The 26173-nt window shown below is 38.1% G+C and overlaps 3 protein-coding genes across 4 annotated transcripts in view; 1 reads left to right on the top strand and 2 right to left on the bottom strand.

The window, feature by feature from the left end:
- On the bottom strand, positions 1-14108 carry mrpl38 (mitochondrial ribosomal protein L38). Its single transcript, XM_027132724.2, has 9 exons — positions 13951-14108; positions 11006-11191; positions 10635-10766; positions 10259-10461; positions 9791-9863; positions 9193-9238; positions 3978-4136; positions 942-1078; positions 1-291 (listed from the first exon to the last, which is right to left on the bottom strand). Exons 1-9 carry the CDS (start codon positions 14063-14065, stop codon positions 155-157), a joined length of 1188 nt encoding a protein of 395 aa, XP_026988525.2. The 5' UTR covers positions 14066-14108; the 3' UTR covers positions 1-154.
- trim65 (tripartite motif containing 65) lies at positions 14052-22267 on the top strand. Its single transcript, XM_027132723.2, has 7 exons — positions 14052-14174; positions 15432-15881; positions 16132-16227; positions 17319-17549; positions 18383-18551; positions 19247-19336; positions 19762-22267. The coding sequence occupies exons 2-7, from the start codon at positions 15444-15446 to the stop codon at positions 20298-20300; spliced, it is 1563 nt and encodes a 520-aa protein (XP_026988524.2). The 5' UTR covers positions 14052-14174; positions 15432-15443; the 3' UTR covers positions 20301-22267.
- Positions 22220-26173, bottom strand: part of wbp2 (WW domain binding protein 2) — a 6890-nt gene continuing 2936 nt past the window's right edge. The window contains exons 4-8 of one of the 2 annotated variants that reach the window (XR_003438426.2): positions 25714-25806; positions 25070-25213; positions 24399-24820; positions 23814-23890; positions 22220-23010 (exon numbers count right to left, since the gene is read on the bottom strand). Coding sequence is in view for 1 of the 2 variants with exons in the window: in XM_027132727.2 (XP_026988528.1) it covers positions 22963-23010; positions 23814-23890; positions 24701-24820; positions 25070-25213; positions 25714-25806 (482 nt within the window). In the remaining variant the exon portion in view is untranslated. The remainder of the gene's footprint in view (positions 23011-23813; positions 23891-24398; positions 24821-25069; positions 25214-25713; positions 25807-26173) is intronic. The other variant, XM_027132727.2, reaches the window with a different exon arrangement.

A 26173-nucleotide genomic window follows, 5' to 3' on the forward strand; every position in this document is an offset into this window, starting at 1 on the left:
TTATTTCAGTATACTTATTTATTCATTAATTGTGGCTTATTTCATTATATTTCATGGCTGGCAAACATATCTGCGTTGTGGATATAAACAATTTTCTTGGCTGTACATAGGTTTATTAGAAACTTCTACAGTAACAAAATCACAGCATGTCTTTTTAGTAAATGCCATAAGTGTGTTCTTTTTTCCCTCTGTAACGGTCCATGTATCGCAGCGGCTGTCCGTGAGGATATTTCTTCTGGGGTGGGTGATACACTGGTGGTCTGTCATACTCGAACACTGGCTCTCGCATATCTGTACGGAGGTTAATAATTAGCAACAACATTCAGAACAAGACCAAACAAAAATGTGCTGAGGAATGTGCTCACACTGACTTAGAAACCACACAGGCATTCGCATCAGGCACATAGTTTCATTAAATCCTGCAATTTTCAACTTGTCTGTCTCTCTGTATATATTATAACATTTTGTATAATACAGCAATAAGCCATGAGAATGTGCATGTGACTGATTATCATGGGAAAATATTTGCAGTAAATGCAATAAAGTCTGCTAAGCTTTAATCTTTGTCGGTTATGTTAGCAAGCAAAGATGTAGAGTATTGTATGGCCAGAACAATGTCTTGGGAGGACTGGTATGGTTTTAAAACTTGAGAGTTATTATTTTATTCAGTTACTGTGTATTGAGTTACAGGTGAGCGCATAGGAATTGACCTAAAATATGACTTCATTGTGTAATTCAACTGTACTTCACCATCCTGTAACTCATACAAATTACCCACACATGGTTACACCTCTTTAATGGATAACTGATTGGTCTCAATTGTGATCTTCGACTGTTTCCAGACATGACCTTCTGGGCAACAAGAAGAAATTACAAACCTAATTCATAAGAAGTCCATTTATTTAAAAAAATATAAAAGCAGAACAAAAACCAACACTTACTGAACAACGAGTGGAAGGTAGTGGTGACAGATTTGTCCCACTGACTCTGAAAGAAAGCCAGTCCAGCAGGAGTAATTTGGTCTTCATATTTCCTGTAGAAGTCCAATGTCCTAAAACTCAGCTGCTGTAGACTGTAACTAACAACAACAACAACACACACACACACACACACAAATTATCCAACTTCATGACAGAGCATGTACAGGATTCTGATGAATTTAAATTTGCAATAGTAGATGATTCACAGATAACAGATTCTTTTAAAAGATTCAGACCAAAGCCGCTATTGACTAAAATGTTCAATAGAGTCTAGTGTCCTAGTGACGCAAGCTCTTGTTCCCCTATGATGTATTATTCAGAAATAAAATACCGGTATTAGGTGACTTATAGGAATCTTAATTTGTGCCCACATTATTAGATATACCTAATGTGTATTAAAGGATGTTTGTAGTATGGGGGAATAACACAAAGGTATGTGATGTAATCATTTACATGAAAGATCCTTTATATGGTGTAATAGGAACATTTTCCTTTCACTGGAGTTTATTCTCTGGAACTGTGGAACATGTGCTCTGTGGTAACAACGTGTCATTAAATTTCATACATATAATCAGGGACGCTTTATAATCAGGGGTCTAGAACTGCCCCAGCTTATAATGCAACCACAAAGAATTCCTTTGATCTTATTCAGTGTGAGACACAGTGAGTTTGTAAAAATTTACCACACTAAATTAAAGAAAATTTAGATAGATAGATAGATAGATAGATAGATAGATAGATAGATAGATAGATAGATAGATAGATAGATAGATAGATAGATAGATAGATAGATAGATTTATGAATGAGACATAGTTGTATGCAAAAGATTTATGTATAAATATTTGGGTGTTTGGATCAGCAATTTCATTTTGACCTATCAAATAACTGAAGGACACAGTAATATTGCAGTATGAGGTTCAAATGAGGTTTACTGGATTAACAGAAAATGCTCAATATGGCTCAAAACGAAATTAGATGTGCATAAATTTGGGCACCCCAACAAAAAAAAATCACATCAATATTAAGTAGAGCCTCCATTAGCAGTAATGACAGCCTCTAGACACTTCCTATAGCTTGTAATGAGTGTCTGGATTCTGGATGAATGTATTTTGGACCATTCCTCCCTACAAAACATCTCCAGTTCAGTTAGGTATGATGGTTGCCGAGCATGGACAGCTCGCTTCAAATCACCCCACAGATGTGGAGGGGGGTCCATTCTAGAACATTGTACTTGTTCCTCTGCATAAATGCCCGAGTAGATTTTGAGCAGTGTTTTGGGTCGTTGTCTTGTTTGAAATATCCAGCCCCGGCATAACTGCAACTTTGTGACGGATTCCTCAACATTATGCTCAAGAATCTGCTGATTATGAGTGGAATCCATGTGACCCATGTGAGTGGAATCCATGTTAACCAGATTCCCAGTACCGACTCTGGCCACACAGCATGATGGAACCTCCACCAAATTTTACTGTGGGTAGCAAGTGTTTTTCTTGGAATGCTGTGTTCTTTTGCCACCATGCATAACACTCCTTATTATAACCAAATAACTTAATCTTAGTTTCATCCCTCCACAGCACCTTATTCCAAAACAAAGCTGGCTTGTCCAAATGTGCCTTTGCATACCTCAAGCGACTCCATTTGTGGCCTGTGTGCAGAAAAGGCTTCTTTCGCATCAATCTCCTGTACAGCTTGTGCAAAGTGTGCTGAATTGTTGAATGATGCACAGTGACACCATCTGCAGCAAGTTGATGTTGTAGGTCTTTGGAGGTGGTCTGTGGGCTGTTTTTGACCGCTCTCACCATCCTTCGCCATTGCCTCTCCAATATTGTACGTGGCCTGCCACTTCTGGCCTTAACAAGAACTGTGCCTGTGGTCTTCCATTTCCTCACTATGTTCCTCATAGTGGACACTGACAGCTTACATATCTGCACTAACCTTTTGTAGCCTTCCCCTAAACCATAATGTTGAACAATCTCTGTTCAAAGAGAACAACAACTTGCAATTAAATACTTTAATACCTTTTCTCATGATTGGATGCACCTGTCTATGAAGTTCAAGGCTTAATGAGCCACCAAACCAATTGTGTGTTCCAGTTAATCAGTGCTAAGTAGTTACAGGTATTCAAATCAACCAAATGGCAAGGGTGCCCAAATTTATGCACATGTCATGCCCAAATTTATGCACCTGTTAATCCAATAAACCTCATTTCACTCCTGAAATATTACTGTGTCCTTCAGCTACTTGATAGATCAAAATGAAATTGCTGATCCAAACACCCAAATATTTATAAATAAAAATCATGGAAATTGTCAGGGGGTCCTAAACTTTTGCATACGACTGTAGATGACAGCAGAGTGGTTCAGACATTCAGTTCCGTCACACTGTCCCTTTGATTGAACTCTATTTAAAGGTAACGGGAAGTCTTACAAGAGCTGTTCTAGTTAATTTATGGATATATAAACACAAGATAATTAAGGAAAGAAGGAAGGAAGGGAGGGTCCACTGAGTGAGGAAATAATAACAATAAAAAAAACTTATATAATAGACGTCACTGGGAAACAAATGGCTTTTGTCATGAACAACAGTCATTACACTAATGAAGAAAATTTTGGTCAGTAATATTGACTCCTATTTCTAATTATTATTAAAAATTAATTATAATTTAAATTCTAATTATTTCTGTTGACTCCTATTTCTAATTATTATTTTTCCAGTACACGTTCAGTGTATATAATAATCATGATGTATCTGTGAAGATTGTGACTGAAGATTTTCTAGGATTTTTTTAGCACTCCCCCTTTGGTCCTATCTCAGATCACATAAATTCTGAAAATAAAAATGCTAAAATCATAGGACTGTAAGATAAGACTTGAATTGCATGCTGAGGCACCTTATTTGGGGGAAAACATTTTTCTCCAGACACCCACACACACCACACACAGAGATATTGAGAAATAAAGGCTGTGAATTCTTTATCCCAAAGTTTCCAAGCTTACCAGGGCTTTGGTCTGATGTCACTGCTAAAGTCAACAACATCTGCCTGCTTGAAGATTATAAGAACGTATCTGTGGTATCCTGTTCCCTTGGCAGGAAATGGAGGCACATAATGAGAGATCTCTTCCCCAGACAATACAGCACTTCCACGAATATTCCCACTGCATAAATCAAAGAGGTTAACATCATCAGTCATCACTGTATAAACATCCCTGGTTATTAAAAAAAAAAAAAATTATAAAAAATTTGTAAATGTAACTGCACAAAACAACAACAACAATGGAAAACTATAATGTGGTGCAAATGTCTGGGATAAAATTAATTAAGTAATTAAAGATAATAAAAAAAAGTTACCATTTGTAAATGTATCTGCACAAAAAAAAAATTGGAAAACTACAGGGACAACAGTGGAAATCTGAAAGTTGCCCCTAATTTGTCCCACTTACTAAAATGCCCAGTGGTCTGCAAATATTCTGCACACCAAATACATGCTGAAGGACAATTTAACATTGTAAAGCAGTGAAACACAGGAACACTGTCATTAATTATATACTTAATAATTACAAAGATTGCATTATATTAGAAAAGAACGAACAAGCATTTTCAATGGAGGTCTCAGACTCTTCAGTCCACTGTAAACACGATGCTGCCACGATCCTAACACTAGTTTCTCATCAGAAACGAGGTTCCTCTCAAAGCACAATCATTGCAGCAGAACCTGGGGATTCAGTTTGTTATTCGCTTTTTTAAAAAAAAAATAATTTTGTTACTAATGTTTTTCTTCGTTTTTGTAATTTTGTGGAAGCAATAATCATGAGGTCATTATATTTATTGTATATAATGTGTGTATATTGTTACGTCCCCATATTATTGTGGTTTTTTTTTTGGAATGGTGTTTTGTTTTTGTTTTCTTCCCTTCTCTTTTTGTCTTAACTTTTGCTTTAACAGGTCAATTTGTGTCTGCCGATCACCATGGCGCGTGGTGACAACAACACGCGTATTCACCAATGATGGCACCCTACTGGTAATTAAAAGGCGCACCTGTGCATGAGGCGGAGGCTCTCTGGCATGCACATTATATTGTTGTTTGGTTGACTTGCGTGTCTGTTTGCCTTGTACCATCCTTGTATTTGTTAGTTAAGTCTGTGTTCTTTGGTGTGTCAGTGTTTCGTGGCTCATTTTGGTCTTGTCCCTCTGGCGTTTCCTACCATCTGTTATCTGGTTGATCAAATGACAGTAATAAACAGGGTAAGAGACAAAGACCAGGTCAGACATCACGTGATATACATGTGCAACACTGAGCCATTAATTGCTGTATAGGACACTAGGTTAGTGACACATGCCCCCTTTGTATTTTTGTTTCTAGTAAGTGTAGTGTATTCAGGGCATCTTGGACGCTGAAGACTTTTCTTTTCGTTTAATGTATTGATTTCCATGTACTGGAAATCAAGTGGTGGTACAGGTTAGGAAGGGTTGGTAGGTCGGAGAAAAAAGTTTAAGTTGTGGGTTGTTGCTTGTTGGATAGGAGAAATATTCATGACTTCGTTTATTTAAAAACCTTTATTGATAACCCTACTGTGGAGTTATTTGACAAATGTAGAAAGAATGATTTATTGACCATCGCGAGTCATTTCCAAATTCCTGTAGCGAGACAATTGCTTAAGAAAGAGATTAAAAATGTGCGGAATCGTTTGCTAGAATTAAAAATTCTGGTTGCGTCGGATTCAGACTCTCTGTTAGTTGGGGCGGAAGGCGAAGTGAGCTGTTCTCCGGAACTGACAGACGATGTGGTTAGGACCGGCCTAGCGCCATTTGATCCGTTCTCACCGGTTTCCTCTTGTTCCAAGGGGGATTTGAGATTAAAAGTTCAGATAGCTTGTTTTTCAAATGGAAGCTCAAGAAAAAGTGGATATACGACAGGCTGAATTAGATTTGCGTCTTAAGTTACACACATTTGAGATTGAGGCTGAAAAACAAGTTAAGATGCGACAGTTGGAGTTAGATGCCATGAAAATTGTTGGTGGTGCAGCAGCCATGCACTCAGTTCCTCCTCCTCAAGTTATGCCAGCTCCTTCTGCACCTGTTCCCTCTCGAGTCGCTATGGTCTCTCCGCTATGGTTTGCAGATGCAAACTCAGTAACGGGTACGTTTGATGTTGGTAAAAATATTATGTTAGTACCTCATTTTAGGGAAACCGAGGTTGACTCCTATTTTAATGCTTTTGAACGTAGCGTGACTTCACTTTGTTGGCATGAGAAGCATGGACAATTTTACTTCAGTGCAAATTAGTGGGGTTTTCTCGACTTTACCTTTGGAGGAGAGTTTACAATAAGACACCGTAAAGTTAGCCATTCTCCGTGCGTATGAATTGGTTCCCGAAGCCTATAGGCAGAGGTTCTGTAACCATAAAAAATTTCTACTTTTGTAGAGTTCGCTCGTGAGAAAAGTGCTTTGCTGGATAAATGGTGTAATGCCAGTAAAGTGGATGACTTTGCTTCATTGAGAGAACTAATTTTGCTTGAAGATTTTAAAAAAGTTGTCTACCGGAACGTGTCATGGTTTATTTGAATGAGCAAAAGGTATCATCGGTGTCACATGCTGCCATTTTAGCAGATGAATTTGTCCTTACACATAAGACGGTGTTTTCTTCACGCACAGATAAGCGCGCAGTTTGCCCTTTTCTTCCTGTAACCGATCAGTCTTCTCGGGCAAAGGTTGCCCCGTCATCTAAACACGTTCGGGAGTGTTTTTATTGTCATAAACAGGGCCATTTAATCGCAGACAGAAATGCTTTAAAACACAAACAACAAACACAGCAGCCTAAAAGCATTGGCTCACTGAATGCTATGTGTCATGTAGAACGTTTTAGGTCCGAAGGGATGGAGGATGCTCCTGATGTTGGTTATAAACTTTTCGTGACGAAGGGGTTAATTTCCTTATCTGACGATGCAAGTGATCAAAAAGAACTAGAGATATTAAGAGATACCAGAGCAAATCAATCTTTTGTTTTAGCTGATGTTTTATCATTAACACCCGACTCATATTGTGGCTCAAGTGTCTATGTCCGGGGCATTGAGATGGGCATATTTAAAGTCCCAGTGCTTATAAAGAAACAGTGCTTATTTTTATAAAGTGGAATGTTAACGCGTAAATGGAGTTCAGTGGTTGATACAGACCTAAACTGGAATGCAGTCTATCAAATTGTCGTTCCTAGTGATTATCTGAAAAATGTCCTATCTTTGGCACATGAATATTTACTGTCTAAATCATCTGGGAACGGTGCTTAAATTCTATTCCATGTTTGGTCTCCCTAAGGTTATACAGACTGACCAGGGAACAAATTTTCTATCACAACTTTTTGCACAAGTTTTAAAGTCACTATCTGTACAACACCAAGTATCCAGTGCTTACCATCCTGAAAGCCAAGGAGCTATTGAAAGATTTTATCAGACATTAAAATCTATGTTGAGAAAATATTGCTTGGAAACTGGAAATGATTGGGATGAGGGTGCTCCTCTAGTGTTATTCGCAATCCGAGAAACTGTGCAAGAATCCTTGGGATTCAGTCCAGCTCAATTAGTGTTTGACCACACTGTGAGAGGACCATTAAAAGTTCTCAAAGAGAAAATGCTGGAAGTTGATTCGAATTCAGAAATGCATGTTCTGGATTATGTTAGTTGTTTTCGTGAACGATTGCATTATGCATGCAGTTTTGCACAGAAGTCATTAGCCACTGCTCAGTCTAAAATGAAGAAACGCTATGAAGTCAAATCTGTGTATCGTTCTTTTCAACCTGGAGATGAAGTATTAGTGTCGCTGCCGATTCAGGGTTCTGCCTTATCAGCATGTTGAGAAATCATCGAGACTGATTATGTGAACCGAACTCCTGATAGAAAGTGTAAGTCGCGTGTCTGTCATATCAATATGCTCAAGGCTTATCACACCAGAGATAATTCACAGAACAGTTCTACTGAGGTGACCATAGGGCCCATGGAATCTTCTGTGGCTCTGACTTGTGAAGTCCAATAAAATCTGGAGGATGAGGTTGGTGCAGATGACATAATCTTACGTGATACTTTTCAACAGTGTGCCAAGTTGGACAATTCTGAGATTTTAAAAAAAGTTTGTCGACACATCTCTCTCATTTACCTGAAGATCAGAGACAAGACATTGTAGGGGTTATTACTGATTTTCCTTCTTTATTCGGAGATGTTCCATCTCAAACTACCGTGTTGCAACACGATATCAATGTTAATGGCGCATCATTAAGCAACATTCTTAGCGGGTTAACGCTATTGACGCTGTTAACGCTGTTTTATTTCTGTTTTATTTATTACCTGTTTTATTTACCTGTTTTATTTTTGTTTTATTTCTGTGCTGCCCTCTGGTGTTTCAGGAAGGCAGTTCCGGAGTTAATAGGAGAAAGGCTCCGATTGGTCATCTCCACCTGTTCCAGATAAAAGGACTGCCTGGAGCCCTGATCAATGGATGCTTTTGCTTTTGCTCTTTGCCTTTCGTGCAATTGTGGTTGCTTTGTTTGTGTTGCATTGTCTTTTTGTATGCTATATTCTCTGAATGTTAACCCATTTCTGTAATGTTTGATTGTCCCATCTTGGAGGGAAAGTTTGTGTTCAGTGTGTGAGCCTGTGAGTTTTGTTTTGGTTTATTATTTCATCTGGTGGATTTGTTTGTGCTTGACCCATGCCTGATATACGACTACGATTACGGACTCTGTTTTTGACTTGCTAGCCAGACGATTTAATTATACACCTTTGCCCATGACATGTTGACATGGTATGGTAAGGGGAGCGACGCCAGTTATTTTGGAAACCTTTTAGTATATTGTTTTTGTTTTCGGTTTAGTAAGAGAGAGGTGTTTCTTGAAGATTGTTCTGTTTATTATTTTGGCCTTGTCCTCCCCTGAAGCGTAAAGTCAAATCTTGAATAAAAGACTGTGAATTATAACATCTCTGTGTAAAGACATTAATTTACCCACTTTGTTACGAATGACCCCTAGACGGACTTAACATAATATTAAATATTTATCATAGTTATTAATCCTTAGTTTAGAAACTCACTTTATATTACAAAGCTCATTTTCTCTTCAGGCATCATCAATGGCTCTCAAAGGCATCAATGTAGTTTGACTGTGAGCGTCACGAGCTATCTAGCATTTGTGGTGGGAAGGAAAGGATGAAATGGAATTTAAATACTTACACCAGCCAGTGCACATATTCTCTCTCACCATCCTGCAAATGTTCATCTAGGAAAATACAGAGACAAATAATGCGATTGTTCAAACATCACCATTTTACCAACCAAGTAAATCCACTGATGTCGCCATCTTGTGGTGCAACTTGAAAATGACAACAAGTGTCCACAGACAGACAGACAGACAGACAGACATTCTTTATTGTCAATGCGCAGGTGACAACGAAATTAAGTGTCGGCCCTTATGGTGAATAAAATGGTAAAAAGTAAAAAAAAATATATATAAAATATACACAAAAATAAAAGAATATAAATAAGATCCAATAAAATACTATTTAATTGATGTATTAAACAGCTGAGTTATTGCACATGTGAACAGCATATTTTAAATTTATTTACACCATATTAGTTTAAATAATGAATTATTGCAATTCTGTACAGATTTGTGGTTTGGATTCAATGAAAAAAAAATAAAAAATCACTTGAACACAGACAACCTAATTCCCTCTCCTCCCTTAACAACATACCAGTATAGAAGAAACTGTCCAAAGCTTTAGTATGGATATTACAAAGTAATAGTTTACAAAGTTTTGTTTAATTTTACCTGGGCTTGTTAGCAGCAACGTCCAAAGAGAATTTTCCTCTGCCTCAAAGCTAACGTGAGGTGCTGATGAAGCCTGGAACACAAAGCATCAAATCGATGGCTTTTTTATTCTATTTTAAAACTGCACCAGCAAAAACTTGATTATTACATGAGAGAAACAGAAGCTGTGTCGCAAATGGCAATTACACAGTTATAACAACAAGCACCGTGGCATCTTGTGAAATAAAATCTCAAAAGAACACTAACATAACAATTAACACTAATAATTTATTTTTAAATATACATTTGTAAGATTTTTTTTCTCATGTACCATGAGCACCTGTTAGCCCTGCCTTTCTTCCTCTACGCAAGCAAAGCTGCGGCTGTTGAATTTATAGACTACTCACAGTATTTATGCTACAAAATGGTACATAATAGTGCATAAGTATGCAATTTCTGACACACAGAGCCTTTTTTAGGTAGCCTCACCTGACTAGGTGATAAATGATTGCCATAATGCACCATGGCATTGCTGTCATCACCATATGCCACGCGCAGCATTACCCTTGGAACAAAATAAGCCATGGGGAAAAGGTCTCTGTATATCCCATAATGCTCTGCCAGCCTCTGTATATGGTAGGGACCATTAGTTTTCTCCCATTCCTGCTTTACTTCGTCCAGAGGAATGCGAACTAGAATTCAAAAGGGGAGGAAAAACTCAAGATCTTTCTGAGCATGTAATTAATAATAATAATAATAAAAACTAATAAAAATCCATCAGTATTAACTGACATTATTCAAAATCAAGTAATAATCTTCAATTCTATCATAAGTAACTTTTTAATAAGAAATAGGTATTACATACACGTGCGAAGACGAGTGGCTCTCTCCAGCTCTGGGTTCATTTTGTTTTCCTTCATCACCTTTCTTCTTTCCCGAAGTTCCTTTAACCTGGAGGGTCGGCAGTGAGGCAAGCCGATGTCCACTGGCTTAAATTCTATTGATTAGATAAATTAAATTTCACTCCAAGCAAAAAAAAAAAGTGAGTGAGATTTTCATGGCATTAACCACAAAAACCACTTAGTTCATCCAAGCAAATTATTTTCCATAAGTCCAGATGACAAAGCTCTCATAATTAAAATGCACTGCAAAATAGTATCTGGGAAAAGTCCTGTTTTTTTTTCCATGTGTTTTAGTTTACAACAACCAAAAAAGTTCCAAAATTTTAAAATTTACCGCTCTCTTGTTTCTGTTCCACATGTTTCCTGTAGGTCTTCCACCAGACTTCTTTATTACTGGCTTCCTCTGCAGCTTGAAGGTAGCGTGTATAGCTGCAATATTTCTCGAGAGCCTCCAGGTTCTTCCAGTCTATGTCTTCATTTGGCATCGGACCAAGTGGTGCAGTCCGGCGACATAGTACAGCTGCAAAGGAGAAGCAAGCAGTAACATGGTTAAACATGCAACATAAAACATCGGTCAGCCTTTTATACTGACAGTGGTGTCCAAAACCACGTAGTTTATTTTAGTATAATAAATAAACAGAGAAAACACAATATAAAACACAATAAAACAACTATTTTATGTGTTTGTCCTGTAGCACATTGCAATGTCTGTCTGCACTTTTTGTCTTACAGCATTTGCACACTAGGTAGCTAGAACAACTTACATTTATAAGTACTTTTTATTAGCTCAGTGTTGTTTTTATGTAATTCTGTATAGTTTTATATAGCACCATGGTCCTGGAGGAACATTATTTCATTTTACTATGTAGTGCATCATCTATATATGGTTGAAATTACAGTAAAAGCTTCATGTGACTTTACAATATCATGCACTTGTAATATTCTTCACGTTTGCTTTGTCCAACTGTGACATAATATCATTTGATATCTAAGGTTTATGCTCTAAAGACAGACAGACATACATTATTATCATTGCACAAGTGTCAGTCCTTATTATGGCTAAAATAGTATAAACAAACAAACAAATAAATACACACAAGTATGAAAGAACATAACCTAGTGAAGTGAAGGTTATCTGTGCGTAGCACTGCTGCAGGGTTTCAATCTAGACAGTGGACTTGCGCTCAGGACTATTTTTTTTTTTTGAGCGGTGTGTGGACGAATTTCTTCTACGCACACACAATTTTATTTCTTGATAACAGACCGCTGCTAACTATAACACACCGTTGCCATGGACACACAGGATTCTAACCGTAGAGACGGAGCTCACTATTTTCTTTAGTGGAAGCAATACAATTGTTCAGCAGTTTCGTGTTGCAGCCACAGGCGTATGAGACCTGTAACGAGCAACAGCGCGAAGCCGCAAACTCGTTCTGAATATTTTAAAGGCGTAACAGCTGATGAAAAAGCAGAGACAATTGTAGACGAAAATGAAGAGAGATTTTATCGTTTTTTTCGTCAACATTAATGCATGTAAATTTAGTCTTAGTCAGCGTTTTTGGACAGTGGTGCAGTCTTGTCATTGTCTCGTCTTAGTCATGAAAAAAAAGGTTGTTGAACATATTTCATCTCGTCTGACGAAATTAACACTACATATAACAGAGGTAGCATTTTTTCTGGCCACCAGTTCAATGTCCATCTGCTCGGCATCCATCTTCACCCGTTCCGCGCTACACACCGGAAAAAGTCACGACATGACCATACGCGCCACACGTGCCACTGCCTAAACTGAAACTCACTGGTCTTTTTTTTATTTTTTTATTAGCGAATAGTGGTGTAGCATATGAAATAGGCAAACAGCTTTCAGAGAGAATGGGTTGTCATGTCCACACGCATGTATTTATTATTTATTTATTTCATAAAATCGCAGCATTTTGCGTCATATAATCGCACAGGCTTGATATCGCGATTGCGATATGATTAATCGTGCAGCACTAATACAGACAATTGACCTTTCTTATACCCAGCATTTCCAGAACAGATACCAGATAGAGAGCAGGGCGCTAAAGTATCACGCATTGAGAGTGACAGTCACTCATTTGGTCAATTCTTTTGTCACGCTCTCCCGACATACATTTTATTTCTCACGCAGAATATATATATATTTTTTACTATTTATCATATATTTAATAAGCACCCAAAATGTATCTGTCGACACCGCTGTCTCTATGGAACCGGGCAGAAATCAAGCATGTCTCCCCTGGAGCTCTTAGTCGAGCCGGACACTTATCAGCCAATCAAAAAAAGAAGCTACACAATAGCCAATCAGAAAATAGCACTATTGTGTCTCGGTAAGATTTAAATCGTGAAAAATCCCATATCCTGGAATTGTTCAGCATCATCCTCTTTCATCCACAGAAAAAAAAACACTGGAGCTGTGAGCATCACTTTGAGCACAGAGTAAGTCATGATCTACCTTTGACACAAACAATGACATTTTGACTGCTGTTAGAGATGTTTCCCAGATCATCAGCATCAGTTTTTCATGAGTGTCTGTAACTTAGCCAACAGTTTTACAGCCGGTTCACTGACAACACCTGCTCAGAACAAGTCTAGGCCATTGGTTCTCAAACTGGGGACATTTTATAAAATAATGAATTTATCATAAATTCTGTGTAATTAAATCTCAGAAAAATAAGGCTACTAACCACCAGCACTACATTGTATAATGTAATATGTTTTTTTAGTCAAATATCAAGTTTTGGAATGTTTTGTCATAATTTTATTTTTTATTCTAGGGGGGGGGGGCTAGACATATTTAAAATATGTCACTCTTGCCTGTCTTCAAAACCTCAGAGCCCTGAGAGAGTGAAAGTTTTCCAAAGAGATATTTCTTTTTTACACAGCACCTTGTGGCTACTTGACCTTGACAGTAATAGGTTCATTGCTGTGAGCATTAACCCTGTACAAAACAATATATCATGCAGCATGTCTGGATTCAAACTGTCTCTGAATATAAATAATGCAGGAAAATGTACGAAGCGTAAATATGAACTTTATTTATGGCTTCTGGCATTGAAGTAAAAATAAAAAATAATAATCACAAAACAAACATAGACCAATATTAACATACATCTTATGTGCACTGAGTCAACCCTTCATCATTAGCTAGGTGTGACATTAGCATCAGGCTAAAGAGGCCCTGATTAGACAATACATACGTGCATAAAGATCACAAAATAAACATGGCTAAGAGTAAAGACAAAAATCATCACTTACCTGCTGTTTTAAAATGTCTCGCGTTATTTTTGACCCCTAAATCTGTCCCGAAACGCAGCAGCCGTGCTACCGTCCTCTGCAGCGCCATCTTGGAATACGCTGAAAAGGGTGACATGTACAGCAACAAGCAGGATATTTCTGCGTACTACGTCACAGATCATTTGTAAGGTTCTGCATAGCAAACCATCGTATTGCTAGCGTCACGTCGCCGTTAGCAAAACCCGGTATGTATGTGTTTGTTTTGTTAGCTTAATAAAAACACAGTAATACAGATCACTAGATGAGACATTGTGCGTTATATAGCATTCAGTTTAAATGACAAATCAGTATATTAACATTTAGGTTGTTTTCTTGTTAACTGTCGAAACGCTGATGTGCTAATGATATGCCTGGGTTTGTAATTAATACATAAATAAATAATACGTTTAGTGAAACATTTCATTAACATTCGTACTGGGAAATGGTTTTCACTGATATTTTGTTTTATGGATGTAACAAGTGATTGATTTGTCATATACATCACTTTTAATCACTATAATACTATAATGTAGAGCTGGTGATGTTTTAGCTCAGTAGTTTAAGTGTTGGGCTACTAATCAAACAGAGAAGATCATTGGTTCGAATCCCACGTACACCAAGCTGTCACTGTTGGGCCCCTGAGCAAGACAATTATCAACTCAGTTGTACTCAGTTGTATTAAAAAAAAACATTAGATAATGTAAGACACTCTGGAGAAGGGGGTCTGGAAATGTTATAATGTTTGTAAATAAATAAATATCTTGCTATCAAATCCTTAAAGATGGGGTGCACAATGTTTGAAAACTAAAATTGACATTTGAAATCACCAAAACAAACACGCTCCTAACCCAAATGGGTGTCACCCCTGTTTTGATAGCTCCGCCCACACATACATAACCCATAATATGTAACTATTATGGCGGAACCTGCTGGGGAAGGTGGCCGAGGGGACATTTTTATGGACAAATGAACACAATGAGTAATACTATGGTAATACAGGTCAAATGTGTATTTGTAGTGCTGTGGGTTGTAACGTGAAAGGTTTAGCTCGGTTTCACGCGGAAGACAAGGTTCAACACCTAGAATCCCGAGGCAGAGGTAACGGCAGGTATCCACAATGTTACAATCGCTTTCTGCTAATGTCAGACATGCACACTGAACACTCTCTCTCCTCCGCATATTGACAAGACACGCCCCTTTCTGATCATTGGCAACATGTTTGTTTTGTTTGTGGGCCTGACTCGGTTTTCCGAAGCATTTCTCAAACATCGTGCACCCCACCTTCAAAAAGGGGATTTTCTTTGCAGGTTAATATACATAAACATAAAAAAGTCATAACCATAACTCTTGTCTTTATTATATAACTTATCACACACCTTTCTGCGAAACATCAGAGTAATCGTGTGCGTTTACCGAATCTTGCAACCTCATTTTCATATTTTCATTTCATTTTATCCTGATAGAGAGGTCTGGTCATGGAGGAGCATAGTCTGACCTGCATTATCTGCTTGGAGCGTTACAAATACCCAGTGACTATCCCTTGTGGCCACACATTCTGCAAGGTATGCATATCCAAACACTGGGATCAGATAGAGCGAGGTGGACATCAGAACACATCATTCAACTGCCCAGTTTGCAAAAAGACTTTCACTGAAAGACCCACTCTGAACCGAAATGTGTCCCTGTCCGTTTTGAGCGAAGTGGCAGCCAACAGCAAAGCAGAGAGAGCTGCCGGTGTGGCGTGCAGGACAGACCGTGTCGAAGATGGCTATGAAGAGCTCTGTCCTTGCCATCAAAAGCCTCTTATCTTCTACTGCAGGAGCGATCATATGTGTGTGTGCTCTGTGTGCTCTGTGAAAGAATGCAAAGACCATGACAAGGTGTTGGTGGAAGAAGAAAGGAGTAACAGAGAGGTAAGAAATTTTTCTTCTAGTAACAACTGTTTTTTATGTAGTAATGCATAAATGTGCCGGTGTTATTTAATTAATTTATTTATTTAATACTGTTTTTGGAAGTTGAACATTGCTGAGCAACAAAAGAAGAGCCGTATTAGAAAGCCCCCTAGCTGTAATATGTAACTAATATATTTTTATGCTACATCAGAATGTTTTATTGTTTAGTATACAATATAATAATTTCTCACAATGTTATGTTTATTGACAGGAGGGACTGAAGAAGAAGTCCATAGAGATTGGAAAATGCATGGAGGATACAGAGAACAACATTCAGGCACTTTCTGAAAATATCACTGAAGCTAAAGTAAGAAAGAACTCAGCCCTATGAGATGTTACGGTATTGTACAAAGATACTATTTACTAAAATTTAAAGTAGTGTTTATACCTGACCGATGTCACCCGTATTCGATTGTTGCTCATCCGTACATGATCATAATTAAATCCACTCTTCTTCAAATGCTTTCCACTAGATGTTGGAGTTTGGCTGTGGGGAATTGTGTTTTTTCAGCCACAAAAGCATTAATGAGATCAGATAATGAAATTAGTTTGAAGCTGAGTTCCAGACATCTGAGTTCTTCCACTCCAAACTTTCAAACCATGTCTTCATGGAGCTTGCATTGTGCACAGGAGCATTGTTTTGTTGCTTTGGGTCTCTTAGAACCAGTGATGGTTCTGTGCTGAAATTTCAGTGCTACAGCTCCAAAAACATTTTCTAAATTCTATTCTGCACTTCTGACCTTGTTGCAGTAGGTTGGGGGAAAACACATGGTTGTGATGATCAGGTGTACACAAAGGTTTGGTCATATAATTATGTTAGGATAATTATTCTTAGCAGTACTATCATGCAGTATATCAACTGATTAATTAAAGATTTTACTGGTCCTGTAACTGGAACAGATCACAGGAGGAATATTTCCATGCGATTTGTGCAACTTAGGCTCCTTAGACAGCAACTTACTATTGTATGATATAAAAATGGTGTGAAATCATTAGACATTTATTCTGATATATCAGTCATGAATCCACATGATTAGCAGAATGAATAATCATCAATTTTCACTCTATACGGAATTTTTAATACTCAAAGATAGATTCACAAAAGTGCCACATGCTTAATGATAGTTCTGATCACAGGTGTTATAATTTTACACGTTATTTTTGTGTCAGCTTTATCTGAGTATCATTGTCTTAAAATTGTACAGATATTTAAGAAATCTACCACAGATTGCATCAACCTACCATGCATAACATCTGTCATCTACCACGAATATTACTGTATTGAATTCCAGGTATTTTAACTGGATTGTTTGAGCAAAATAGAACCTTAAGGTAATTTTTAGGAGTAACACGATAAGCTGAAGCGTTCCTGTTTCTCAGCGCTTATGTAACTTACAGGTGTCCCTGCAGCAGACGTCTCAGTGGGTGAGCGCCAAGTTCTCCCAGCTGCTAAAGGTGCTGACTGAGAAACAGGAAGTGACGCAGAGTTTCTTGGAGCAGCAGCAGGCCAGCACTGTGGCTCAGGCTGAGACTCAGCTCAGCAACCTGCAGGAGAAACTCGAGCAGCTCAGAGGGCTACAGGAGCAGATCAGCAGCCTCTGTTCCCTCCCAGACTGCCAGTTTATTCAGGTTGAAACAACTCACATACTGTAGCATAGCACAAAGTTTCAAAGGTTCATGAATTCATCGGTGTGTCTTTGCGTCTAGGTTTATAAAAGAGTGCAGTGTTCCTTGAAAGCCGTGTACATTAGACGTTTTGATTTAATTAGTCAATAATTAGGTTTAGATTTTTTGTCACTTCTCTATATAGATTGTATAGTTTTACAGTACACAAGACTACATAACAGTGTGAGACGAGTGTAGGAGAATAAATTTAAAGGACAATAAACATACAGGGCAACAGATAAAAATTCTAATTTTATTTTGCCACATACATATTATACAAAGTACAATCTGTAGTTAAATGCTTTTTATGGCTGTCCTTGATATGACATTGTAGTTTTATAGAAACTCTCTAAAAATGAAATTAACACTAAGCTGTTACCCCAAAAAAAAGCAGGACGGTGTTGTACGGAAAGACTAATTCAAAAACAGACTACATACTGTTGTTTAGTGCAATAAATATTGCAGCAATAATGGCAACAAAAAGTGTTCAGTTTTTCAATCAGTTATTGTAAGATGATTGTCCTGAACCGAAGTCTATGAACAGCATCCATACATCATTTTCCTGTGAAAGTGAATTGCCGCAGGTATGATGTCTGTTGAGCAGTTAGGAGGGTCAGGCGTCCTAGGATGGGTCCAGTGAGGAGGGAAGTGTTTCATGACTAGACACTTAAAGCACTTCATGATGACTTGTGTGAATGCAGTGGACCAGCAGTCAATCAGGCAGGACACAGATGACATTAAACCTCTTTAGGTGGTGTATTGGCTTGATTATGATGTGGTGGTGTGTGATATAACAGGTCTCCAGGCTGGTTGAGGTTCCTCAGGTGGGTTCCGTTCCTGTAGATGTCACTGTAAACCTTCAGGAGAAGCTGAATCCGGTCACGGACATTCTGTCTCGCATCTCAAAGATGGTGTGTGAGGACCTGGATAAAGCTGTGTATGCAGCTGTGAGCCACAACAAAGAAGGTTAGGAAATGTGCAAATAGCATTTTTTTCTTGTATGTGTACAATAAACAAACATGCCTTATATTGTGCATGTATATACAGTACAGACAAAGTTTGGACACACCTTCTCATTCAAAGAGAACATTTAGTTCATAACAAAAAAGTGTGAAACAACTGAAATTATGTCATATTCTAGGTTCTTCAAATAGCCACCTTTTGCTTTGATTACTGCTTTGCACACTCTCGGCATTCTCTTGATGAGCTTCAAGAGGTAGTCACCTGAAATGGTCTTCCAACAGTCTTGAAGGAGTTCCCAGAGATGCTTAGCACTTGTTGGCCCTTTTGCCTTCACTCTGCGGTCCAGCTCACCCCAAACTATCTCGATCGGGTTCAGGTCCGGTGACTGTGGAGCCCAGGTCATCTGGTGCAGCACCCCATCACTCTCCTTCATGGTCAAATAGCCCTTACCCAGCCTGGAGGTGTGTTTGGGGTCATTTTTTTTCACACTTTTTTGTTATGTATATAATTCCACATGTGTTAATTCATAGTTTTGATGCCTTCAGTGTGAATCTACAATTTTAATTGTCATGAAAATAAAGAAAACTCTTTGAATTAGAAGGTGTGTCCAAACATTTGGTCTGTACTGTGTATATGTATATAGGTATATAAAATTTTTTTTTTTTTTTTAGATGTACTGACATCTTAATTTTTCACAGGCTCTCCTCAAGACAAGAGACCAATGCTTGCTGTAGTACCAAGTCCAGCCACTCCACCTTACCCAGCAGGAAAGGAAGGCCTCATTCAATGTAAAAAAACAACAACAAAACAAACCTCTCATGTCCTTTTACACATCATTACTTTTACAGATTTACATTTATATAACAAAGGGACTCCCACCTGTCCTTCACGAGGGGTCTAAAACTTTAAGCACTTCATGATGTTTTTAACTGTACTCAGGCTTGTTACGTTAATTGTATTTGGCCTGAGACTAAACTAGTTAGAAGCAACTTACATACAATATTAGTTATAGGGTTTATTTCGTCCTTTATGATCTTAGGTAATGATTCGTGGGTAATATTTTTAAATAAAATTAAGGAAAAAAATACAGAAGTATGTAAAAGGTGCTGGAATTTCATTTAGTTCACAAGAGTTCATTTTAACTGTAACACCAGCATTAAAGTAGTCATTTAAATAAATAAAAATAATGTATGTTAATACTTTCTTGTTACAGACCGTTGTTCATTGACCTTTAACCCTTGTACGGCCAACGCTCACCTCGTGCTTTCTCAGAACAACCGACGGGCAGAGCACCTGAGCTCAGGACCACATACAGTGCCAACCGACGAGGCGCGCTTTGATTACACCTGGCAGGTTTTGTGCTCAGAGAATTTCACACATGGCCGCCACTACTGGGAGCTGGAGGTGTCTAAGCCTTGGGCATATGTAGGTGTGACATACCCAGGCATCCCACGCAAGGAGAAAGGCAGGACATCCATGCTGGGAATGAATGATCTCTCATGGAGCCTGGAGCTGAACGAACGCCAGCTCACTGCTTGGCATGGCAGCCACGGAGACCCTGTATCAGGTGAGCTGCAGTTAAGCAAGCGGCCTCTGCGCATCGGAATGCTGCTGGACTACGACGAAGGCACTCTGGCTTATTATGGTGAGAACCAGGTGAGGCTGCACGCCTTCCACTGCATCTTTTCCCATGAGCTCTATCCTGCCTGCTGGATCGGGGAGGGGGTCAGCGTCACTCTCTGCCCAATGTGAACATCTTTTTCCTCTGCAGCAAATGAACAAGCACACCATAAGGTCACTTATGTTCACTGGTGTAGGGAAGTAGTTCCAGGCCTCCAACAACTGTTGTGGAGATCGTCACCACTAACGCGAGCTTCTAGCAAAAGCCACTTCCTGAAAACTGGACTTTTATTAGAAAAACAAACTGAGGCACTTTGCTCAAAGACATTATAGAAAGATGCTAGAGCACAAGTTTTGTATTTAATATAATATGAACATCCTTATTACTTAACTACTATCACTTATTTTCTGATGTTCCATTTGTTTTTAAGTTAAACATCGTGTTGCACATCATGCACTTTTTGGCATGGTGAACATTTTCGGTACTACTAAAATAAGCCATGGCCTCACAATAAGGCATATTTATCTTTACACGGGGCAGAAAAGTGGACCATGCGGTTAATATCAATCGTTACACGTCTAAGGCTCTATTTAATAGAGCTTCCCAGTTCCTGAGGAAACAGGACTCATGCCTGATTGATTGTATGCATTCAGTAAGTTACTGATTTACAGCATATTAGTAGTGTAATTTACAAATTCCTGAACAGAGATAAAACTTTTAATAATTATTAATGAGCAATGAGCTCAGTGTCTGCTCACGACTTTATTAATTTAAGGTTTAATAATTAGTCATTATTTGTTTTCTCCTGCTGAGAGCAAGGCAAGCTACACGGGAAACATCTTTTTTTTTTTTGCAATTTATTATTCTGTACATCTAACACTATTCAGGAGTTTTGTCTTTCAATGTAGTATCACCTTTTTTTCATCATCTGTAGATTCTCTGTTCTTCGGGTGAGTGAATGTGGTCATGCGACACATGTCTACACGTCGGTCACAGTGAATAAGGAGGAGTAGTGATTTGCAGTGAGACATGAATTGGGATTTTATTTGTGTGTGTGTGTGTGTGTGTGTGTGTGTGTGTGTGTGTGTGTGTAGAACCACTCCAAAATATTATTAGCTGTACAATATATAAAACGTAAACGGCTTTGAGCTTTTTAGGTTTAAGGTACTATGAATTACATTTTGTCACTTTTCTTGTTCTCTTGATCTTACCTTGCTTTACTTCAAAGTCTGTCGTTTCAGTAGCCCTTTAACTTTGTTTAGCCATTTTAAAAGGGGATAACACTGAAGCACATATTTCTAGTATTAGTTTAAAAATGAATATTGCTTCATAGACACTTCATTTATTTATTAATTAGATTGTTCAAACTTCATAGCATTGAGTGAGGTTTGTAAATAATTTGTGGTTATGTATCCCAAAATTAGTACACAAAATGTATTACGTGTCTTTTTTTCTTTGTTTTAAGTAACTTAAGCACAGTCTGTATTTTCTAGATATGGTCTACACTCAGCCAGTAACCAGATTTAATACGGTGATGGTTTTTGTGTCTGTCCTTGCTTGTCACATTGCTGCCTAGTTTGGATCGTCTGTTTGTGCAGTATCAAGAAATAGTGTTTTAATTCATGCCAGCATATTTACATTACTGTCCTTCTGTGAAGGGAATTTTTTTTTCTCGATTATTTACTATATTAAATAGTCTTTTTATTGTGACTGTTACAATTCAGATGGGCTTTGAACTGCAAACAGCGTCTGCTTCGAGGAAACAGGGACAAATGATCAATACACTCCAGTTATAAGTGATGTGTCCTGATGTGAAACCCATCTGAGACTTTCATCCTAATTCAACACTGTTTTTCAATCTAATCCAGAAACATTTCGGGTTTTTTTTTTCTTCAGCAAGAAGATACATCACTTCTAACAGAGGAGGAAAAAACATTAAATGGACAAAGTGTCATCCAAGAGAAACAGAATCTGTCTTTACCCTGAAAAGTGTATTTTAAAATGTTTGCAGTTAAAAAAAAAAAAAAAAGACAACCTTGAAAACCAGACCTTTAAACTTGTACATATTACTTTAATAAAATACAACCATTATGTTAGACATCATAGCGGAGCGCATGCTTGGATGGTTACATTTTATTATCCAAAATAAATTGTCAGAATTGTTGAACAGCAAGAAGTGTCTGTGGATGGGATTTTCTTCATAACGGAGTGATTTGGATTGCATGACAATGGGGGGGGGGGGGGGTTTAATGTGCAGCATTAGTGCAGAGACGCACACAGATACACAGGTCCACATTTACACCATGGTGCCTTTGGGTTGAACACATTCAACATACAGGGAAAGATGTAAAGTACTAATGCCTAAATTAATACACAGCAATGATTAGTGTTTTTCACCTCACAGTCTATCCAAACGTGTCGGTCCTGTATCCTATGAAACTAAGCCAGGTCCAAAAAAATAAAAAAAGTCCAATATACATTTAGCTCTTTACATATGCAAAATATATTAGGAATTATCTGTTGTGACTCTAGATAAGCACTGCACATTTTATTCTCTCACTCGTGACATTCATCTTTTAAGCTTTTTCTGCAATACCACGCAACAGTTTACTGCTCATTAGAATAGACTCCTGGTATTAGACTTAATTAAATGAAATGCTGCTCAGAAAGTGTGTATTTGTGTGTCAGAGATAGATAGATAGAGAGAGAGAGAGAGAGAGAGAGAGAGAGAGAGAGAGAGAGAGAGAGAGAGAGACCATTGAGTGAGGAGTGCTTTGGGATTGCTGGTGGCATTCACTGGTTCTTCTTGTCTTCAGGTGGTGAGTAAGGTGGCGGCTTGTCCTGTTAAAGAGACAGACAACAAAACAAATATGGCTAATAAACAAGTAGTATGGAGAGACGTTCACTATACTGTCATCTTGTAGGAAATGGAGGGATTGCATTTTGCTTTATACGAAAAATTATAATTGAATAGAGCGTAGAAAAAGCTTCAAAGGCATAAGACATCCCATTTGGAGTTTGCTATAAGCCTGATGTTAATGCCTTAGCCTAGGTTTGGTGGAAACACAACACTGCTCATCACGCTGAGAACACAATCCTTACAATAACGCTTGGTGGTGGTACTATGCTATTGGAATGCTTTTCAGCAGCAGAGCCTGAGAAACTGGTCAGTATTGACAGCCTAAAAGGAAATCTGCAAGAGACCTGAGACGAGGGTGGAGGTTTAGCTTTGAACAGGACAAGCATTTTATGTTATGATGCAGTTTCTGTATAGACTGAGATCGGAGTTTCTTTGGCAGTATTCTTAAAGTTTGCTGGAATAACAGAGAAAAATAGACAGAAAACTGATGTGAATACTTATGCAGCAAGATATTTCTGTCTTTTATTGTTAATTAACCTTAATAAATATATTCAACTCCTTCAAACATTAGGCATAGTCTGTAAAGAAAATGGTAAATGTTCTAATTAATTCCATTTCGATTCTAATTTCTACAAACACTACAAAATGTGGAAAAGGCTCGAGGGAGGGGGTGAATACTTTTACATAACACTCTTACACAGGATGTTGAGCTGTAATTGTGTGTCAGATAGTGACATGATGGATGTACATGTATGAATGGGGTCGATATCAGAGGTAAACTTACATCTGGCAGGTATACGTGAGTACGAGCAAGAGGAGCGGTGTTTGCGCTGGCTGCTGCCTCGGCTGCTTTAGCCTCCGCTGAAAGAAAGGATGAGATTAAATTCATTCAGTTTACATCTAATAATTATTTACACCACATTGTTTGTTTACACATCAGCCGAACAGCCAAGAAAAAAAATCTGATTATTAATTTGATTAGTGTTGTTGTTTTAGAATTACTTAATTGAGAAATCACTAATAATAATGTGACATGAATAAACTAGATTAGATGATGGGGAAAAAAATCCTGATTTCTGTCTGATTTAAGTCTAGGAGAGCAAGCTAGATATCATAAGAAAATAAAATGATGAGCACGAAGATCTTAATATAAAGTAGTTTATACCATTGTAGCAGTGGCAAAACACGTGAAGTACTTTGGGTTCATCGGAGTCAAGAAGAACCCAGGACAAATCCTGCTCAAGCATTTTATACTGTTTTTCCTCTTTATAGTTTAAATGGGATATCACTTTAAATATGATATACTCTGAACATCTTTAAATTTACATTTCCGGCATTTAGCAGACGCCCTTAATCCAGAGAGACTTACATTTGATCTCATTTTATCTCAACTGAGCAATTGAGGGTTAAGTGCCCTGCTCGGGGGCCCAACTGTGGCAGCTTGGTGGACGTGGGAATCGAACTCACAACCTTCCGATTGGTAGCCCAACACCTAAACCACTAGGTTACCACATCCCCACATCTTGATGTTGCTAATATTTTATTCTCCACTCAGGCTGTAAGTGCTCATCTTGGGTCATCTCCATCCTATCCATGTAATTCACGTTTATCAGGAAATTGATTATTATTTTGGCCGTGACATTTCTGATGGGCTGTGGCTGTGCTCTGGACCTGCAGGTGTACGTGGTTGGTCGGGATCTGGAGGGGTTTGTGCCATTGTTTCGGAGTAAGATGGAGGAGGAACAGAGGCTGCAGCACCATCAAAATCCTGAAAATTGGAATAAAATGCACCTGGAAACAAAATAAAGCATTCAGGAAAATAGACAAACAGCACAAATCATCCATTTCCTCGTATAAGGAATTAACAAAATTTTAAAGTTCATCTTTTCAGATTTACAGACCTACTACTATCAGACATAATCTATTCAAACAGTGGCTCTTCTGGCTGGCATTTCTGTTTGCCTGCTTTTTGGAATCAACATGCATGTCCAAACTTGAGGGACCTGCATAATGGTATACGTTATAATGGTCATACGTTACCTGGAGGTACAGGGTATGAATAGCCAGGAGGAGGTGGCCCAGTGGAGTAGATGCTGTTAGATGGAGGGGGAGGTGGGTAGGCATACGCACCATTAGACATGTATGGACACACAAGATCAGGGTTCACGGGCTGCCCTCTGCAGGCTTGACAGAGAAATCAGAAATACAAGTTGTACAAATTTTGTTAGCTTTATGTTTTATTGTTAAAAGAAAAAAATAAACAAAATATGATTGTCTCCTTTCAATTGAGCACACACTCTGGTCAAAGAGCAAATAATAGAGATGATGAGGATTAAGAAATATAGGGTTAAACACACAGCAGGCATAATGTAATACAATATGTAAAAGCCGACCACGAATCTAAAGGGAGTACAAGTAATCAGAAATCGCAGTACTGTCAAGTAATGTAATAGAGGTGGAGCATTCATACTGTAGTGGCATTATAAGTTTGTATAATTTTTAAGTATTATTTATTAAGGCACTCCTAAGCCTTTATTTGCTTTTTTTGTAAACGGAAAAATAAGTTTTTGGACTGCAATAGCATCTAAATAACTTGCATGGTACTATTTTTGACTTATTGTGATTGAGGTGTATTCTAAGAAAACAACAGACCTGTACAAACTGGAAACAGTAGATATATTTACCCTGTGAAGCCACCTGCAACATGTGCTGTCCAAACGAAATAGCTCCACCAGCGGCAAAGATCAGCTTGAAGGTTGCAGAACCCTCCCAACCACCTAGAAAGCAAAAGACATCCAAAACATTTTAATAGGGTTCCAGAACTACATGCCAAGTCTGGTGCTTAATAAACACTGACCGATTTTGTATTCAATATTACTTTCAATGTTGGTTTTATATTTCCTTACTGATGACTCCTGGTTAACGATTATAGAACATGACACTGCTCAATTGTTCCCCACCTTAGCTCTTGAACTATTGTTTATTTATATCTGACGGTTCCTTTAGTTATTTACTAAATACATCTTACATCCTTCACATCCTGCACTACATCCTCCAACAACTGGATAAATCAGAGACTGATGCAAGGATCCTCTTTATGGACTTCAGCTCCACATTTAACCCCATCAATACAGGAACCCTCCT

This window comes from Tachysurus fulvidraco, chromosome 8 (assembly GCF_022655615.1).
Source record: "Tachysurus fulvidraco isolate hzauxx_2018 chromosome 8, HZAU_PFXX_2.0, whole genome shotgun sequence".
Taxonomy (NCBI): domain Eukaryota; kingdom Metazoa; phylum Chordata; class Actinopteri; order Siluriformes; family Bagridae; genus Tachysurus; species Tachysurus fulvidraco.